Source organism: Macaca fascicularis, chromosome 1 (assembly GCF_037993035.2).
Source record: "Macaca fascicularis isolate 582-1 chromosome 1, T2T-MFA8v1.1".
NCBI lineage: Eukaryota > Metazoa > Chordata > Mammalia > Primates > Cercopithecidae > Macaca > Macaca fascicularis.
The window spans coordinates 163,076,386-163,095,998 of NC_088375.1; the positions used below are offsets into that span (position 1 = coordinate 163,076,386).

A 19,613-nucleotide genomic window follows, 5' to 3' on the forward strand; every position below is an offset into this window, starting at 1 on the left:
GTATGTCTTCACAAAATATTTCTTAGAGTAGTTGGGAGAAATGAATGGGAAAGTTTAAATATGGCCTAGAGTACTGGATATGCAATTAAAAAGCAAGAGAGAAGAAAGGTAGTATTTGCCTATTTCAGTGACTAATTGGATATAAAGAAAGGAAAATTTGAACACAATTCTGTTTTCCATCTAGACAACAAGACAAAAGTGAAGCCAATGGCTGAGGCTGGACCACAAGAAAAAGGTTTGGGAGGGCCCACACTTAGTTCGGTTTGGGACATACTAGAATCAAGAAGTTAGTACTGCACACGCAGAGTCTGCCCATAAACAGCTGGAATTACTTCGTGTTTTAAAAATGCATGATGATCTTTCTAAAATAAATAATTGATCTTAGACTTTATGCATGAAGCCTGTCAGTGTTTCTTCACTGTCCCTGGAATAAAATCCTAATAACAGGGAGTGGTATATAGGTTTCATCACGTTCTGGCCCCTGTATTCTTCTCTGCCTATGAATCTTGCCATTCTACCCTCACACAACAGGAGCTGTAGCTATCCTGAAATATTTCCATTCCCAGACTGTGACATGAGCTCTCTCTTTCAGGCCTCTTCAAATGTTGGCTCCTTCGTTTGTAAGCTCCTTCCACACACATACCCATTCCTGGCTGCCTTTGCCTGGCAGCCTTCCACTACCTAGTCCTTTAGTCTCCGTGGGGATGTCACCTTCTCCAGGAAAGCTACCACAACAAGCTTTTTTCTACCTGGGGAGGGAGCTCTTCAAACGTACCCTCATGGACTCATATCTAACAAGCACTTATTACACTAAACACAACTTATTATTTTACTTTTTCATCTCCCCTGCTAAGCTCTAATCTACCTGGAAATGAGGATTCTGCCTTGTTCACTATCATGTCCCCAACACATATCATGGTATTTGGCATGAATGATACACTCTGTTGGAAGACTGCGTTATAACCTTTTACTAAATATAAAATAGAGCCATTCTTATTTTAACACACTTTCAAATTGGTGAGAGACTATTAGTACAAATGAATCCTGTCACCTTAGATTGCAGGACATTGTAAACCCCATACACGATTAGAGAAAGGAAGCTGATTTCTGTTGCTCAATTCTGGCTTCTCAGGATTTTTTCTTTGTGAATATAGTTTCTGAGAAATGGTTGTGTTGTTATATTATGGGGTAATATTTTACATTAAAGTCATGGGCATATTGATATTAGAAAAATAGTTTAAGTGGTGGGGAGAAATCCAGTCATAGGTCAGGTTGTCAGGGATACAGGAACTCACAGCAGTCAGGGAGGCTTGACATCTGTACTGTAGCCATTGTTTATTTAATGTAGGGTTAAAAGGGAATATCCTCCCATGCGAATCAAACTGTCACAAGGAAAGCAGCCCAAAGGTCTCTAATCTAAAAGTATTAATTTCATTAAAATTGATAAAGTAAACAAGACATACATTTTAAATAGCTTAATAAAGTCTAGATTCATTAAAGTGTCTAATATATTATAATAACATTAATTTATTCAAATGCACAACTAAAGATAGATACCCCTTGGGGCTAAGACAGTGATGCATGATATTCTTCAGCCTGTTCCTAGGAATAAATGATATCATATTGTTTTCAAGCCTAAAGTATCAAGCAGCACATAAACCAGTAGGTTGCCATAGCAGCATATTCACATAAATTTTCATTTCTCTCTGGTATCTAGCAGTTCTTGCTCCTCCTCCTCCCTTTCACTTTTCTTTTTTGTTAAATCTGTGAAAAGCTTAGATGAGATTGATGATGCACATGTAATTGATACTGAGTTTGGCACATCTTGAAATCATGATGCCATGATCTTTTCAGTCACTCTCCTAGATCTTTTCTTTAAAAATAATTTCCTGAATGCTCAATATTTAATATTTTTCTGCCAGCTGAGAGGAAATGTATCTGTTCTAAGAAACAGACTCTATCATTGAACAATAACACCTATCATAATCTAGTGCCTACTGCATTTGGCATATATGTGCATAAATATTACACATTAAATATTTTTCAAAACATTTTAACATTAACACTTTGTGATTGGCTTCATTTTTCCCATTTCACAGATGAAAAAACTAAGAATTACAAAAATATAAAAACAAAATTCATTCAGACGAGCACGCAACAATTACTCTATGCCTATTAACTATCTACCACTATAGTGCATGCTTAGAATACAATGAATAACAAAATCAACCTGGAACCTCCTCTAACAGAGTTTTACTCTAATAAGGAAGATGGACATTAATCAAACATCACACAAATGTATGAAAACTTAAAACTGGAATGATGTTAGAAAAAGAAGTATTTGATGTTATGATGATGATTTGGCCAAGCCAAGCAGAATACAGTAACCTCATACCATCACTAGAACTTGAACTTTAGAGAGAATTTTAGAATTACTCTAAAATGCTGTTTTCTTGTCATTTGGATAGGTTGCATTTTTCTTCCATTCTTGACTATATTCTGCATATACACCGTAAGGAGGGACTTTCTTCCATCCAAATATTTAGTGAACCTCGAGGAAGAAAAACAAACAGTAATTGATACTGAGAGTGTGTGTATGTTGGAGAGAGTTTGAGCAGGGAAGGAGGGGAGAACCTATTGTACGTTTCTCATTTCAGGCTGCAAGAAGCCTGGGAGGCTGACTATGGGAAGCTGGACACAGCTGCTCTAACAGGCTGCACTGAAAGACATGACTAAGCCCCAAATACATAGTCAAGAGGCTTCTGGTCCAGAGATATATCCAGATAACATTTTTTTGTTGTTGCTAATTTTTTACCCATTAGACTCACCTCTTGGATCAAACCTGGCTTTCCAGTCTTGGGAGCCACATACCACTTGGCTATTTAGCTCTCTTGGTTTCATTCCCTGGCTTGACTCAATTTTCTTGAAGTACCCATGATTTCTGATTTATCTCTCCAAACTTAGATACAATATCCTGGTTTCTACTTAGCGATTTGAATGTCAGTTGCTACTTTGGGAGGGCACCAGTAGTCAGAGGACCTATACTTAAATCTTGATTCTGCCACTAATCAGATGGTGCAAGATAAATTAACCTAATCATCTTAAATGTCTGTTTTCTCATCTATAAAATGGGACTAATAATAACTACCTCCTAGGATTGCTGTGAAGATTTGTTGATATGTACATTTCAACATGCTTAAAGTTTTCTGTGTGTCAATTTTTCACACTCATAACAACAAGCATTATTGTGTACAATGCTGAATTTTTTTTTTTTTAATTTTGAGATGGAGTCTCACTCTGTCGCCCAGGCTGGAGTGAAGTGGCATGATCTCGGCTCATTGCAACCTCTTCCTCCTGGGTTCAAGCAATTCTCCTGCCTCAGCCTCCTAGGTAGCTGGGATTACAGGCTCCCACTGGGATTACCACGCCCGGCTAATTTTTGTATTTTTATTAGAAGCATGGTTTCACCATGTTGGCCAGGCTGGTCTTAAACTCCTGACCTCAAGTGATCCACCTGCCTTGGCCTCCCAAAGTGCTGGGATTACAGGCGTGAGCCACCATGCCTGGCCACAATGCTGAAAATTTTTAGTGTGAGATTACTTCAACCATAAATGTATTGAGAACAGATAAAATGTCCCACTTACATAAAGCATTGCTGGTCACACTGAAAAGACTAGAAATACAGTCTGATTCAGAGCCTAGACACACACACACACACACACACACACACACACACAGAGAGAGAGAGAGAAAGAGAGACATATATGTGTGTGTGTGTGTGTGTATCTGTATATATATATATATTACTCCATCCTTGAGAAAGGCATTATGAGATGTGTTGTGGAAGGGACCTGTATGCTATCTTAATGTCATCTTCAGATTTTCAGATAGAACTAAGGTCCTTGAGATAATAACTATGTCATATTTTTCCTCTATGATTCCTAAGTCTCTTTCAGCGTAGAAGGCATTTAATCATAATTTGATAAACAAATAAAACCTCATTTCTGTTAAGTCCATATAACAATTCTCCATCACTCATGACTTTTTCTAAATCTTTCTCTTTTGTTTTAATTTGATCTGTATCTTTAGTTCACACAACATCTTGGAATTCTGCAAGCCTACAGTCCATTGCTGACATTAACATTCCTTGTCTTCATAAATAAAACTTTTATGATTCAAGGGTTAACTTCCCCCACCATCCAATAGCAAAGATTGATTAATAAGACCATATTAACCTGCCCACTCATATAAAGTGAATTCCAGTCTCTACAAGATTTATCATTATTTGAGAATGCCTCCCTCGCTCTTATTCCAAGTTGTTCTAATATTTAAAATGTTGTCTGATACTTCTTAATATATATTTCCTACATTAGAAATGAAGTCTTTCTGTGGCTGTTTTCATCTGCAAGTTGGTTTCTCTAGAGATATCTGTTGTTATTCCTGACCTGGAAAGACAGAGAGTGAACAATAGTCTTAAAATGTGGATTGAGGATGGATTTATATATAAAATGAATGAGGTCCAGTGTGGCTGCTCCATTTATTAATATTTTTGCAATCTTAGCAATCGGTGCTGATGGCTATGTGGTCAGTTTTTTGGGGTGATGTTGCTGCAGGCTCTCTTCTGGTGGTCCCAGATAGCTGCCGCCTGGAGGGAGGTTATGATTGTAAAGTTTGTGTCCATTTTACGAGTAAGAAATATGAGTATCCCTAGTTATCAGCAGGCTTTCCATGTGCTACTTCTGACTGACACTAGAAAATATAAGGGACTATTCTAATTCAGAAGTAGTTAGTGGATTGGGCTGTGTCACTTATGAGCTGACAGCATCTGCTAGCAAAGCAAAGAGCCTGCAGTTCACAGATTTACGAGGCATTGGCAAAAGCCAGAAAGGAGAAGAGGAGTGAGAGTTATGGTTCTCAATGTGAAGCAAACTTCCATTGGTGTCAGAGAGTAGAGGACAGCAGGGTCCACAGAAATAGAAGGATCTTATAACTATCTTCCCTATGATAAAAACTCAATGAAGAAAACTGACCAGGTATTTCCAAGTAGGCACCATATAGTACTGATCTATGCTGAAGAAATGGATGCCATATTTAACTCCGAGCTCCATGGAATTTGTTTGTCCTTTTTTTTTTTTTTTTTTTTTTTTTTTTGGCAAGGAGGGGCAGATTTCAACAGGGGCTATAAGAAAGCATATTTCTTGTATAATCTAACTCAATATAAGAATGATTCTTTTTACAGAAACAAAGTTGTAGACAATCATATTAGAACAAATCAATTATGTAAACAAAAACGTCATCAATTAGAGAGCTCTTTTATCATTATTTGGTTTTAGTCAAGGAGTGAATCACATTAGGGTCATACAGGCTGGAGTTTCAAGGTGTGGCTCAAATTTATACAACCAGCAATTAAGGGTAGACACGTTCATATTAACAAGGTCCCCACTGTGACTGAAATACCCTTCTGTTGTAAACACCCTTTTATGTGCTGGATTCTTCTCCTTGGCTCTGACCTTCTCAAGCACAGAGATCATGGGTTGCCCAGTCTTGTCCCTAGTCACTCAGCCAGCATAGAGCTCATCTTTGTAGCAAATTAATGAATATTTTCAGAATTGATTTGAATAATTGAGAAAGCCCATCTTCATACCCCAGAACTCTGCAGGAAAATCACAAAAGTACACTCTCTATAGACATATACACCATATCAGAAGTCACCCTCTCACAAAGTCAGCTTTGCAAAAAGTCCTTCATCCAACCATCTACCAGATGAAGAGAGGTTTTCATGTGGTGTTTGAGGAGTCAGCACTTCTAAAACACACAACTACAGAAGAAAGTAAGCTTTAGATTTCTCTAGTAATTTCAGAAAAGTAGCTTTCCCTAGAGGGAAGAAAATTCCCCCAGGGAATGTAGTTTTCTTTTTATTGGCCATAATAACCTGCCTGACTGATCTGAGTAGCAGGTGTTGGAGCACTAATGCTCCACTCTGGTAAGGATGCACACGGTACTGCTGGCCAGAAGCCCAAAATGGGCCCACACATACAGAGTATGGATGTGCTGCATGATTCAGCAACATCTGTGGCTGTGCCTTCAGATACATTTAAGGGCAGGGAACTGGAAGCTAATTCACCCAGAAAGACAGCCATAAGGAACATAAGCATATAGTGTCATAGAGTATCTGAATTTACTTCCTCAAGTCTTTCCCCTGGGTCTAGCCAGTTGAAAGCCCTGGTTAATTTCTCTCTCAACTCTTCAGCAGGAAAATTGTCCTGGTTTTGGTCAATGAAGCACAACAGGGATTTAGTAGTCTGGGGAGTTTCTGAGTCCTCTGGAGAATGTGTCTATAATAAAGATGTGGGTGAATTGATTTAAGTCATAATGCCGAAACTTGCAAGTCAATGAAAGTGTTTTTTCACAGAGCATATATACTGATTAGTTAAAAATAAAGTTGTTAATGTGATGCAGAAAAATATATAATAATGACTATGGGAATTTAGCATAAATGTTGGTAGGCTTGAAATATGAGACAGAAGAATAAAAACTGCCATATCCATGATATTTTATGCCCTATTATCTTATGTCAGAGTTGGAGATCATTAAATTTATTGCTCAAGCTAAAGCTTGTTCAATGTTTATTTAACTCAACGTTTTATTAATCTGATTAAAGTTTGCATTGGGGTAAGCCAAATTCAGCTATTACATGAAATATAAGTAATTCCCAGAGTAATCAAGTATGACTGCTCATTTTAATCTGCATTTAACTACAGTATATTTCATCTAAATTCAGGCGCAAGCCACATAGTATAATGCAAAGGAGTTCAAATTGAACTCTCAGAGGATGCCATTTATTAGCATTTTCATAATTAAAAAAATACAAAAACTTGAACACATTAAAGAGAAAAAACTACCATGCCATTTGGACTATCAGTTTACATAGCCTATGTTGTGATCAGCGTAGCTCCTTTGCAATAAACTTTGGGTAAATTGTGGAGAAGTTAGTATCAAGTTGACATACTCATTGTAAGAAAATTTATATTTAGAGAGAGAATTTCTTGAAGAGGCCACTGAAGCAGGCTTACCAATGCCTATGTTGGGGGAACATCACCTGGACACCATTGACCTTTGTACTATTTATTATGTACCTAGGATATCACTATTTATTAAGTGCTTTGTAGGATTCAAATATCAGAGAAAGCATGTTCATTTAACCTCTCCTTTTGAGAAATTTAAAAGTGTTCAATTTATTTGCTTTGAAAAGGCTTGTGTGCATGGAAACTGCTAGAGAGAATAGTGCAAATGAACCATACAGAGAGAGAGGTAAGAGTCCTTTAAGATAAATTAGAAAAAGAGAGATAAATCTTCGGTTAGACCTAAATGAGGAAGGAAGAATTTGAATAGCAGAAATAGAAGGTACAAAAAATAGGCTACAGATTCAGAAAAAGGGTGAAGCAGAAGTAGGTACAACATGCATTGAGAATGGTGAAGCCATGCCAGCCTATTTCAGAGTGAGGGCCTCTGGTGGTAAATCCAGAGACTGTTGGACAATTCGTGTGAATTTAGGTATAGCTGAATCCCATACTGAAGCCTAGAGAGTTTTAAAGACTTTCCCCGGCACATTACTAAAATGTGGCAGTGATGGGATTCAACTTTAAATGCTATCTCCAATACTATATGGCTGTCTCTTTCTAGGTTTAATGGAAGTTATCTATCTGGGTTGTACAAGAGTAAAGTGGTGTTGACTCTGAACTCAGAACCATCCTATCACACTTGTAGGGTTAACTTTCAAGGGAATTATCTAATAATATCTGAAATGACCCAGACATACCAGCTTACCTAGAAACCATCAGTTTGTACTTTCGGTGGAATCTTTATATTTATTTCCCTTAAACTCCTTCCTGACTTTAGTAGATGAGGTATTATTGGTGTAGTGTGTTTTATTTTCTAAAATATGTAACAGTGCATAAATAGGACATGTAGCTATCCAAGCTCAGTTTGTTATATAGCACAAATAATCCCACAGGAACAGTCTACAGCTGACATGCAACCTCACTTCCCCCAAATCTACTAATGTAAGTGAAATGTAAATTGCACCGTTATCACGTTATATGCTAACGTCAGCGTGGTCGAATTGTCTATGGGTTGCCATGACAACCCCAGCTAAGATAAAAATGAAACTGGTATTCACAATACATATTTACCTAGAGCTTATTTTGTCTTCTAGGCTCTTCAATGGCCAACAAGGAATTATTATTCAAAATTTTAGCACAAGGTCCATTCTCACTGTTACCAATGTGACACAGGAGCACTTCGGCAATTATACTTGTGTGGCTGCCAACAAGCTAGGCACAACCAATGCGAGCCTGCCTCTCAACCGTAAGTAATGCAATGGTACCAAAATGCTCCCAGGGGCCTCTGGGCCCCTATCCATCAGTAGAGATAAAACCTAAGAATAGAGTATGTTCATTTCAAAACTCAACCTGATGTGACACATTCCTCATACGTCACACATTCCTTACACATGGAAACTTTGCCCCCAAATCATATCATTGTCCAAAGATTTTATAATCCCTGTAGAAGTGTACGTGTATATAAAAAAATGTGTTAGAGCTGAGAAAGGAAAAAAATACATGAATAATAGGGCTAACTGAAAAAAATGTCTTTGGCTGAAGTCAGTAGATTTGGTGAGATTTTGTTGTTTTTTAAATGGATTACATAATCTTGAAGTATAGATTAACATGGCTTAAATTTGCTCTTGGTTGGTTTTCATCAAACATTCATCTTGGGATAGCCAGAATTTCACAAGCCATACATAAAATGAAACAGCAAGTAAATGATCATGGACAAAATATTTTATCCATATAGATAATATTTTTACTCAAAATTGTATTTTAAAATATAACTTAAGATTTTATTCAAATAAATACTACATTTCTAATGTATCTTACTTCCTAAGGACTAAAAACTAGTAAAGAAGCACAAACACAAGGATCGGGTAAAAGGATAGAAACCTCCATGAATGTTTCCTCCTATAATTAATTTTACTGCTGTTTAGAAGCTGAGGAACCAACAAATTGTTGCAGCCACAAAATATTCTTAATTTTGAAATCAAATGTTTCTCAAAATGTTCAAAGAAGACTAGAGAGAGTATACTGTCTTTTCAGTGCCACAAAGTTATCTGAATTATCCTTATCTCTTATAGTTAATATTTTGTAGTAACTTGACAAATGTATATTTGTCTTATGATCCTGTTACAGTAAGCTATGTCTGAAAAATGCAAATGTTACGTAGTTCATCATAGCTATCATTTCCATTTTGCAGAAATGGGGATGGGATATATGATGTTCCTACAACTTAAAAATATACTGTAATAAGTTTCCATGATTTATGAGCTTTACATTACCATAATTTAAGAATTCTGATGTGAAATAAAATATATCAGTTTAGATCACATCTTTTATTATCCCATCCTAATATTCTTTAGTACTCAATTTGAAAGAAAAGCATTGCTTGCCATGCAATAGTTATAGTATAATATGCTTGCTTAAGTTCCTTCCATGAGGATGATTTATTTAGTGAAATTATGAATAATATAAACCACTGAAAATATTATAAAGCAGTGTGAATTCCAATTTAATGTAAATATTGATACTTCTTTGGTATATTATTAATATTTTAAATGGTTTAAATATTCAAGCACTTGAAAGAATAAATGAATTAACACGGCAAAGTAAAGAAAAATTTAAGGCTTAATAACATATTAAGTTTTGCTATTTAAATTTTTAAATTACGTTCTGATTTTCAAAACTGAAACATTAATGAATAGGAAAAATTAGGAACAAATTCCACTTGTGTAAACATTTGTTTTACTCTGGCAATCTTAACACAAACGTCTGGAAATAATATAGTGTTGAAAAGGCTTCTAAACGTAGTGCCTTCAGAAGAGACTCTCATCATCTCTCTCTGCCACTGACTTGCTGTATGCTGAGGTGCTATTAAGTACGTACAATTTGATTAATTTGTTAACAAAGGCAAAATATGAAAATCTCATCTGTAATTATGAACATAGCCCTGGAAGTTTGGAAAAATGCCCATATACTCAGAACCACTTGTACGACCTCATCTGAAGCTCTTACTGCCTTAAGCATTTTCATTTTGTCTTACAGTTATTTTTATATATATTCCATCTCTCCATCAAATTATAAGTTCTTTAAGAAGACAGGATCAATGTCTGATTAGTTATTTTATTTCCCATATCACCAAGCACAGTGCCTGCTATTTAATAAGCAATTAGTAAATCTTTAGTGAATACATGAATTAAACATTGAGTAAATGAATGGATGGATTAATGAATAAATAAATGAGTGAATGAGTTTTAGCTGTAGAATCTGTACTTGTAACCTCTACAGATACAAGGCAATATGACTGTAATTACAAATAGCACATCGTTAGCTTACTCTGAAACAGACTCTATTCTTATTTTTTATATGAACTTGTTCATTTAATTCTCACAAAATCCAAAGAGCTAGATTCTGTAATTCTCCTCTTCTAGAAAGGAAACTTAGAGAATATAAATGTGGCTGAGGCCAAATGGTTAGTGACAAAGCAAAACCTTAAACCCTGACAATCTGGCTTCAGATTCTAAGCTTTTATCTACAATGCCTACAGCCAGCAAAGCACAGCAGTAGACGTTGGAAAGGGTTAGTTGGACTGGAACCCCATCCTGAAGGAGTTCTCAGATGAGTGAGAGGTGAGAAACAAGCAACCAGGCAACTATAATGCAATATGGTCAGTGGTACCATAATGGGGCAGAGAAGATGCTCTTACTGTAGTCTTAAGGGTCATGAAACAACTTTCATGTAGAATAGCCAATACTACCATTTGAATTATAGCTAAGGTACAACTGAAAACATCATCTTAGCAATGACTATCTCGTTTTCTGGGGCAGAACTTTTCAGGAGCTCATTCAACAACAATCATGTGCACAAAGTATAGTGGCACAAATAAGAGAATGATCAACTCAGTCAGTCTCAATGACTCAGAGAAAAATATAGAGGAGATGCCCCTTGAGGTAAAGGTGATTAGGGTGAGCCTGGGTGTGGGAATGGTGATGGAAGAAAGAGAGAGGCAAGCACTCTAGTGTGGAACCGCTCATGTAAAGACATGGCAGTATGAAACAATTCAATACATTTGAAGACACTATAGTACTTTAATATGGCTTGAATAAAAGGTAGAAGGAGAGTGTTGAGAGATGAGGGTAGACAAGTTGGCAGGGATGAGGATGAGAGAGTTGAAATGAGTTTTGGCTGTATCCTGGTTTTGGAGAGTTACAGAAGGATTTTAACAAGGGAATGATACAAACAGATTTGGTTTCCAAAAGACACTCTTATGCACTGTGAACTGCTAAACCCAGATATTAAACTTTTAATACTAAAGGTAAAATAACAATAATAATAGTAACACCAAAAAGAATAGCAGAGGCGAGAGAATTGAGAGCTAATTAGGAGATAGCCATCAAATCTGGCAAAAAAAAAAAAAAAAAAAAAAGGAAGGGAGTTGCAAGGATCTAGATAACTCCTAATGTTTAGTTTGCATGAAATTAGCCAGAATAAGTGCATAAGAGAAGAATTGAGGCTTTCAGATTTTAGGAGGAGGTAGAAATTAAAGGAAAAAATTAGGTCATTTCTAGACATTTTTAGTTCAAGGCAATGTCTAATAGGTAGCTGGGTATAAAGTCCAGAATGGAGACATAGATAAAGTTATCAGAGTGGAGGTAGTAGTTTCAGCCATGAGAGTAAATGAGACTTCTCATGGAAGCCATGTAAAGTGAAAAGATTACCAAGGACAGAAATCCAAGTAAAATTAGCATCAAGGAGTGAGCCTAGGAAGAGAAGCATCCTGCAGAAGCAAGCAAATTGAATGTGAATGGAGATGCCTGAGGAGGCTCGGCACTGTGGAGTGCTGTGAAAGCTGTGAGAGCAGCCCATTTCAAGAAGAATGAAGAGTCGGCACTGTCCTGTGCTACATCCACTCAGGGAACATCTGAAAATCAACCACTGTCTCTGACAGTTGGGCAGTTAGTTACTGTTGACCTTTGCCAGAGCAGTTTCTGTGTAAAACTGAGAGTAGAAGCCAGATTTCTGTGATTAAGGTTAAATAAATAGATGAGGAAATAGAGACATGGATAATAAACTGCTCTTTTCAGAGGTTAGGCTGTGAAAAGGAGAAGACAAGGCTGATGTTATGCCTTGATGTCTAGCTGCAGGTCTGATTAGTATTCCTTTCTGATTAATATGGCCCAGCGGCTGTGTGTGTATCAGCAGCTCCCTGACCTGCAAAGATACAACATCCTAGCATTTGATGAACTATACTATAGTGAACTTGCAATGTTTTCTGGTTTTCTGCAAGTCTCCATCATTTTCAGCTTGTTCGCTTCTTTCTCACGTCTTTCTTGGGTCCCAGGGAAATAAGCAAATTTTTGATTTAACGTGAAGACACCTTAAACCCCTTTATCTTCCATGGCCTGTAGGCTTTAGGCAGTAATTGTAAGAGAACCTGTAATTTTAAGTAGAGGTTTTAGTAATTTCATCAATAGAATTACTTTAAATTACTTAAGGTAAAAATGTATGTTTTCTAAAAGAAAAAGAAAGCAAACTTTATGGTGGAAAAACTACCGGAAAGCTAGTATACAATGAAGATCCCTCATCCTCTAGATTCTCTGTCCAAAAATTCCTGAAAGATTTCTACGTTGTAAAAAGTACAAAATTGGAAGGGAAGAGAGGGAAAGACAGAGAGAATATTCTGCAGATCAATGTATATTAGCCCTCAGGAAAGAAGTGTTTTAACAAAATTTATAATGGGTAACAGTATGCCAACCATTCATAGCAAAATTCTTATTAAATAAAAAATTGGAGATTCAAAGATGTTTATTTTATTGTTATTTTTCAGTGCATTTTTTGCTTCCTGAACATGAGCAACTAAAAAAAATGTTTCTTCCAAGTCTGTTCTTTAAAGACTATGAACTGAGTGGTCCCATCCTGCCATCTATGGGTTCAATTCATCAAATGTACACTATCACTTAAGTGGGAATTCAGTAATCAGTACAACATAGTCATTTCCATAAGTAAAACATGTTGTACACGCTTTGTTTCTCACTTCCACAAAAGTACAAATATTTATTATAGGACACGTATTCAAGACTTGCCATCTAAAGGGAAATAGGAGAAGTAATTAAGATGGAAGAAAGCTGCATAAGCAAAGTGCTTAGAATTCACACAGACTTAGTTTAATACAACCCTCTCCTGAGACCTAATACATGGAAATATTTGGTACAAATTGAGTCTCACTTTCGATAAAGACTCGTTGCTTAAAGTCCCAAAATAGATAATGATAATATTGCTGTGATGTGTGGATGCTAAACTCCCCTCTCAGGTGTTCCTAAAAATATAATGTCAAATCCTTTACTGTAATATGGGTTCTACAGGTTCTAATGATGCTATAGGGATCTCTCTCTCTCTCTCTCTTTCTTTCTCTCTCTCTCTCTCTCTCTGTGTGTGTGTGTGTGTGTGTTTACTCATGTATGCATTTATTCAAAGTAACAAAGCTTTTGTCTCCGAAATATTACACGTAAAACATTCAAAGGACCGATCAAAACTGTCTTTTCCCTGTCTTAGCAGCCCTGTGGAGACAATAATGAAGTCCCAATTTTAAATGCTTTATGCTGTCAGGGCTTTTTAACTTTCTGGAATGTCTCCTTTCATATAAGAGAAAATTTCTTCCCAGCTTGTTTAATGTGATGGGCATCTCTTCTTTTCAGATAAAAAGGAAGTCAGTAGCTAGTATCCAAAAGGAAATGGAAGAGTCTACTGAAGAAAGTAAGAATGAGAGTAATGTAGCAGTTTTTCCCTGGTTAGATTCAACCGATGCAAGCAAACAGTACCTTTCAACTGATTTGTTGAATATGAAACTAGCTGTGTCCTTGCAAGTAATATTTCAGCTCTCTGCTTGCTTCAGATGTTCCCACATGCCAGTAAGCAACGGTACAGGCTCTGTTACTTTTGCCTATTACAATGAACCCTGAAAGGTGATACCACAGATGTGAATGACTCATATTTTAGATAGAAATTTATCTCTCCTCTTGTAACTTAAAGGAGATAGGGTTTTCATTTTGGTTGAAAGAGGCAAAAATAAATTTAGACTTGGTGATTATTGAAGACAGAGTGCTGTGTGAGCTAACCTGCTTTATCCTTGCAGCTTTGAGATGTTAATGAGAAGGCTTTCCTGGATGTTCTAGTAATAAATATTTAACAAAAAGTAGGTTTGCAGTTGTAGGTAGAATGTGATCCAGGTATACAGGCCTATCTAATCGTTCTCTACCAAACAAAAATAACACACACAGACATAACCATCACACAAATCATGAATATACACACATTTGCTGAAGTGGAGTATGAGTAAAGCAAGAGAATATTTTTCCTTCCCTATCTCATACCTGGAAAATGTATGTATTTTCAAGAAGATAGACACAAAATGGCCTTTTAGTGGCATATGGAAGAGACAATAACCAGCAGGCTGAAGCAGTCAGAATGACTGTTGAAGTTTATGGTGCTCCAAGTCACCAAATTGCCTCTAGTGAAAACCACATATTAGTTAGCGGAGCTTTAGTTACGTTACGTTCGTCAGTGCACAGAAATTGGAGCTAGAAGATGTCTCAGATTTTACATAGTCAGTTTTCTTCCAACTTTCTTAAGCAATGGAACCCCTTATTCAAACCAAATAAAATCTATGCGAACTCTTAATGTATGACAAAGATAAAACTGGAGTTAGTTTGGTTAAGTTGGAGACAAATCTTATTTTCCTACCCATCATATTACATAGTGACCTTGAAGCCTCCCAAGATGTCATACAGTTCCAAATAATTTGTTTTGAAAACTTCTTGTCTAAACCAGTTTTTTCACTTTATAGGTGAGGAAACTGAAGCCCAAATAGGATGAGTCAGAGTCCAGAGTCAAGCAACATAACTAGGGTTAGAATTTCGTTTTTACTACTCTTTTTCCAGTGCTTGTCCCACTACACAGGTGAAACACCAAAAGCTTTGAATCGAGCAGATCTGAGTTAAAACTATAATCCTTCATGAAGGATTGTAGATGCTTTAGTCACTTGACCTATAAAATAGAGGAAAATAAATTCTTTTTATAGGATTATTGTGAAGATTAAGTGAGGACGTGCAAAATCGCCAATACACTACTAGTCTAAAACAAGTGCCTATTAAATGCTAGTTTCTTTTTCTGTCCTTCTCATGTATAATTCAAATGTTGAAGGGTAAACACAGGCAAGCACAGCTCTATATAACCTGAATAACTGTGTAACTTTATTTCACTGGATAGACAAATCAGTAGCACCGGTTCTTTGATTCATTTATTAATGCACTATGTGTATCATTATGATATTGTCCTTTTTATTAGAATTATTAATTAAATCAGCCATGCACGTAAGCATTCACTTGTCATGAGTAAAAAAAAAAAAGTGGAAAGGTTGTACAAGATTAATCACTCTGCTGATGTGTTTCTCCCAAGTTAAGAGACAATTTGACAGCGGCATCTTCAAGCTACTGGTACAGCACATACATTTCCCACAGCTGACAAAGGGTCAGTAAATTTGGAAGGGAAAGGAAGCTTTGGTATTTGGCGTTGTCATTGATCAGCCTTGAAATATGGCTTGCTTATGAGGATTAGGTACCAAAAAGATATAGAAAAATAAATTAGAGTTTCTAAATTAATCACAAAATTTTACTAGAAGCCCTACCCTTGGAGTCAAACTGGCCTTAAATTGGAGAGCTCCATAGCAATTAACTGCCTGACCTCAGCATACCAATCTATAAAATGAGGAGACTAGACTAACTAGTCTCCAAGTTACCTTTCAGCTGTAATGTTTTCAGATCCTAAGAAATCTGTTCGTGTTTAAAACATAGTATGTATGTATTGATTGTTATTTTTTAAAGTTAAACTTACTCTTTAACAAAGTAGAAGTGCTGCCAATATTTTTACCTTCTGTATATTTTTGTTATTGAAATCAAAATTATTTTTATTTGACAGAAAAATGCATTTTAATGTGCTTGTCTCTGTAGTGAGTTTCCATAAAACTTAGCTCAAGAGCACTGCCGGTCTAATCATTTTGTCATCCCTGTACAGAATTTTACTCTCCAGAGAAATTTCCTTTATGTTCACAGTTGCAACAATCTTGGCCAGTAACCTATGAAAAAGGCACTAGAATAGACATTCTTGCTTGCTATTTTATTTCACACAGCTCTAATCCTGTAACTAATTAGGCCAAAATGTGACTTGAGTATATGGGGTTGTGACTACTAGGGCTTTGTAAAAATGAAAACATGCCAACATTTCCAGTCAAAAGAAAACATATCAACAGAGTCTTTCTTCAGTATGCCTTTCCTGATCATTTCTCTCACAAAGCCTTTTGGAGGTCCTGTGAGATATTTCTTTCCCAGCACTTCTGAGAAGTTTCTTGGAGCATACTTACCCAGCATGCACTGTGTTCCCTGTAACTGTGACTCCATCTAAAGTGAGATCCAATGGTTTGAGCACATAATAAGGTGGCAAAGTCTAGGCCACTGTATCACCTTCACTTCTGTGCTGTGATTTCTTTCTCTGAAAATGGAAATGTGACCCCTAATAAAAGATCCAGGAATATGTGTGAACAAAATGATTATTATGAAGTTCTGAGTACCGTTATGATTAAACTTCCTATTTCTCCTTAGAGTGAAACATAGTTAATAGGGTGCTCCACTAAATGAAAAAGTAAATTGAAGTTGGCTCTTTTTTTGCCATTCTGATGTTCCAGATAAAGGTAAAAAGAGGAGGAATTAACTGTGAAAGCAATAATATTTCAATGGGCCACTCTTTCTCCAAAGCACTGTAAATTCAGTTTTAGTATCCATAAAACTGCTAGGGAAAAGACTGAAATGGCATGTCTTCATTGAATGTGTCTATTCAGTGTGGACTGGATTTCCTTTCTTTATAAATGTAATTCAATTGGGATTTCTCTGTAGAGATACAAATTATCTATCCACACAGTATATGGCTAAATAAGATTTGAATAAACCAAGCAAGGCTTGCTTGCATGGAAATGTTATTTCACCTATACCCTGGCCAGGCATTTATAGTAGTTTGGATTTTCCAAATTTTAGCTTTTTTTTTTTTTTTTTTTTTTTTTTTTTTTTTTGAGACGGAGTCTCGCTCTGTCCCCCAGGCTGGAGTGCAGTGGCCGGATCTCAGCTCACTGCAAGCTCCGCCTCCCGGGTTTACGCCATTCTCCTGCCTCAGCCTCCCAAGTAGCTGGGACTACAGGCGCCCGCCACCTCGCCCGGCTAGTTTTTTTGTATCTCTTATTTTTAAGCAAGACTTCTCTTTCAACAGTTTTAAAGAAATGAAGCAACTTCAGTTTCCTAGCTCTAAAATGTGTTTTTTAGATAGTTGCACAATCTTCAGTTCCTTTCTTTGAGTCAATCCAATTAGTGCATATGTGGAGCTGCTTAATTAGTGAGGCAGATCATAATTCTTGCTGAAGAACCACTAAAGTCACAATCAGTCCACTTAGAAGGAATTCCAAGTTTTCTAAAATACGTTCTAAGACAAGAGTAACAACACACTTTCCTATAACTGGCAGAATAATAGTATATGCTCTAAGAATTAGTGACCACAACTATAGGGAAATTTGTTTTTTCCCAAAAAAATTATAACTCCTTGGGAGCACTGTAGTTTATGATCTGCGTATAAACTGTAGATAATAACTGTAATCAAACTGACTAACCTTAACTAAGTAAACACATTTTTAGGAAGACTTGCATAAGCGATAGATGCACACTGCAGGCTTGACTCTGCAGGCTTGACTCTGCTGGAAAAAGATACATTGAAAGGGTTTATTTCTCTCAAGCTAACATGTGCCTGTTGGAGGCCGTATTTGACATCCTTTCTTACACCCATTTTGCTTCATTCTGCAGAACCACCTGTATTTCTCTAACATTCTTCCTGCCAGCAACACCTGAAAGAATGAGCCTCAAATGCTAAAATAATCTAAGACTGCCACATATCACTGTCATGAGAAACTTTCCATTTATTATTTTCGTTTCCTGGTTACTATGCTCCTTAATTCTTTTCTCTCTCTTATTATGGTGATTGTCATATATTTTTTAAAGTTTTTTATTTTAAGTTACTGACTCACATTAGTGATAGGCTCTTACCTGCTATTTATTTATTTATTTTTACTTTCTGTATCCTTTCCTCTTATTTCTCCTTATTTCCTCTTATTTCTCCTCAATTCCAGGACTTAATCATCACCAAAAGAGACAGATAGATGCTTCTGTAACCAGGAGTATAGATTCAGAACGGAACCAAACAGCCTCTGAATAGGCAAGCCTGAAATTGCTTTTGAAAGCTTCATCACCAATAATGTAATCAAACTTAGCTTACCCAAAATTGATTTAAGTTGCAGCCTAAGGGCCAACCTTTGACCAGGGCAGCGTTCACACTTGCATTGATTCTGCCTGCAATTGAATTACTCAGGCAATTCTGTGCGCTTTTAGCTTTAGCCCTGGAGTGCAAATGGCCAATTTGGGAGGCAACTTGCTTGTGCTTGAAATTTGCAGAAAGATTTTCTCATACATTTCTGGGGAAAAGCAGGATTACTTTTTAAAAATATTATCTTAGTCACAGAACTCGCTGCCCAAAGCACATTTTGTTTCCTTGTTTTCATATTTGTTTTGATTTGAGAAAACTTTGTTTCCCCCAAAGAATCTCTTCTGACTTTGGAAAGATGAGGTCTGCTCCTTCCATATGTGTACGAAAATTTAGAGGAAATGAAAATTAATGAGAAAAAATAAGGCAAAATAATATGCTGCTATTAGATAGAGGGAAAGGCCAGAAACACACTATATTTTATAGTTCTAGGGGCAAAAGTTAAAAAAAAGTATGGTTATGAAGCAAAATAATACTCTGTAGGTCTGTATAGGATTGTATTCTATGACAAATCCCTACCTTTCTTTCTAAAATATTTTATAAGACTGGCATGAAGAAACATTACAAGATGCTTTTCTGCATCATAACAGTCTTTTGTTAAACACTTATATTTTCTATAGTTTTTCCCTTTGTACTGTATGATCAATCGTACATTATCTACCCTCCTCACAAAACTTCTTTCATTTTCACATAACCATACCATCTCCATGTGTTTATTTTACATAATTATAAAAAAGATTCAATTGTATACCTTGCAAAAACTTCTCCATATTTCTATTCAGTCTTCCTAAGTAATATTTTATGGCTTCACTATGATACATTTAGTGGTGAATTGTTAAATATTTAACTGAAGTAAAGGATGTGTATAGGTTGGGCACAGTGCCTTGCTCCTGTAATCCCAGCATTTTGTGAGGCTGTTGCAGGTGGATTGCTTGAGCCCAGGAGTGTAAGACCAGCTTGGGCAACATGACAATACCCCATTTCTACAAAAAATAGACAAAATTAACTGGGTGTGGTTGCCTACACCTGTCATCCCAGCTACTTGGAATGCTGAGGCGGGAGGATCACTTGAGCCCAGGAGGTCAAGGCTGC

The 19,613-nt window shown here is 36.5% G+C and overlaps 1 protein-coding gene across 2 annotated transcripts in view; it reads left to right on the top strand.

Moving 5' to 3' along the window:
* NEGR1 (neuronal growth regulator 1) overlaps positions 1 to 19,613 on the top strand; it is an 892,406-nt gene that overhangs the window by 692,992 nt on the left and 179,801 nt on the right. For both annotated transcript variants that reach the window (XM_005543025.5, XM_045385974.3), the window contains one exon: positions 8,216 to 8,367. In XM_005543025.5, the coding sequence (XP_005543082.1) occupies positions 8,216 to 8,367 (152 nt within the window). The remainder of the gene's footprint in view (positions 1 to 8,215; positions 8,368 to 19,613) is intronic.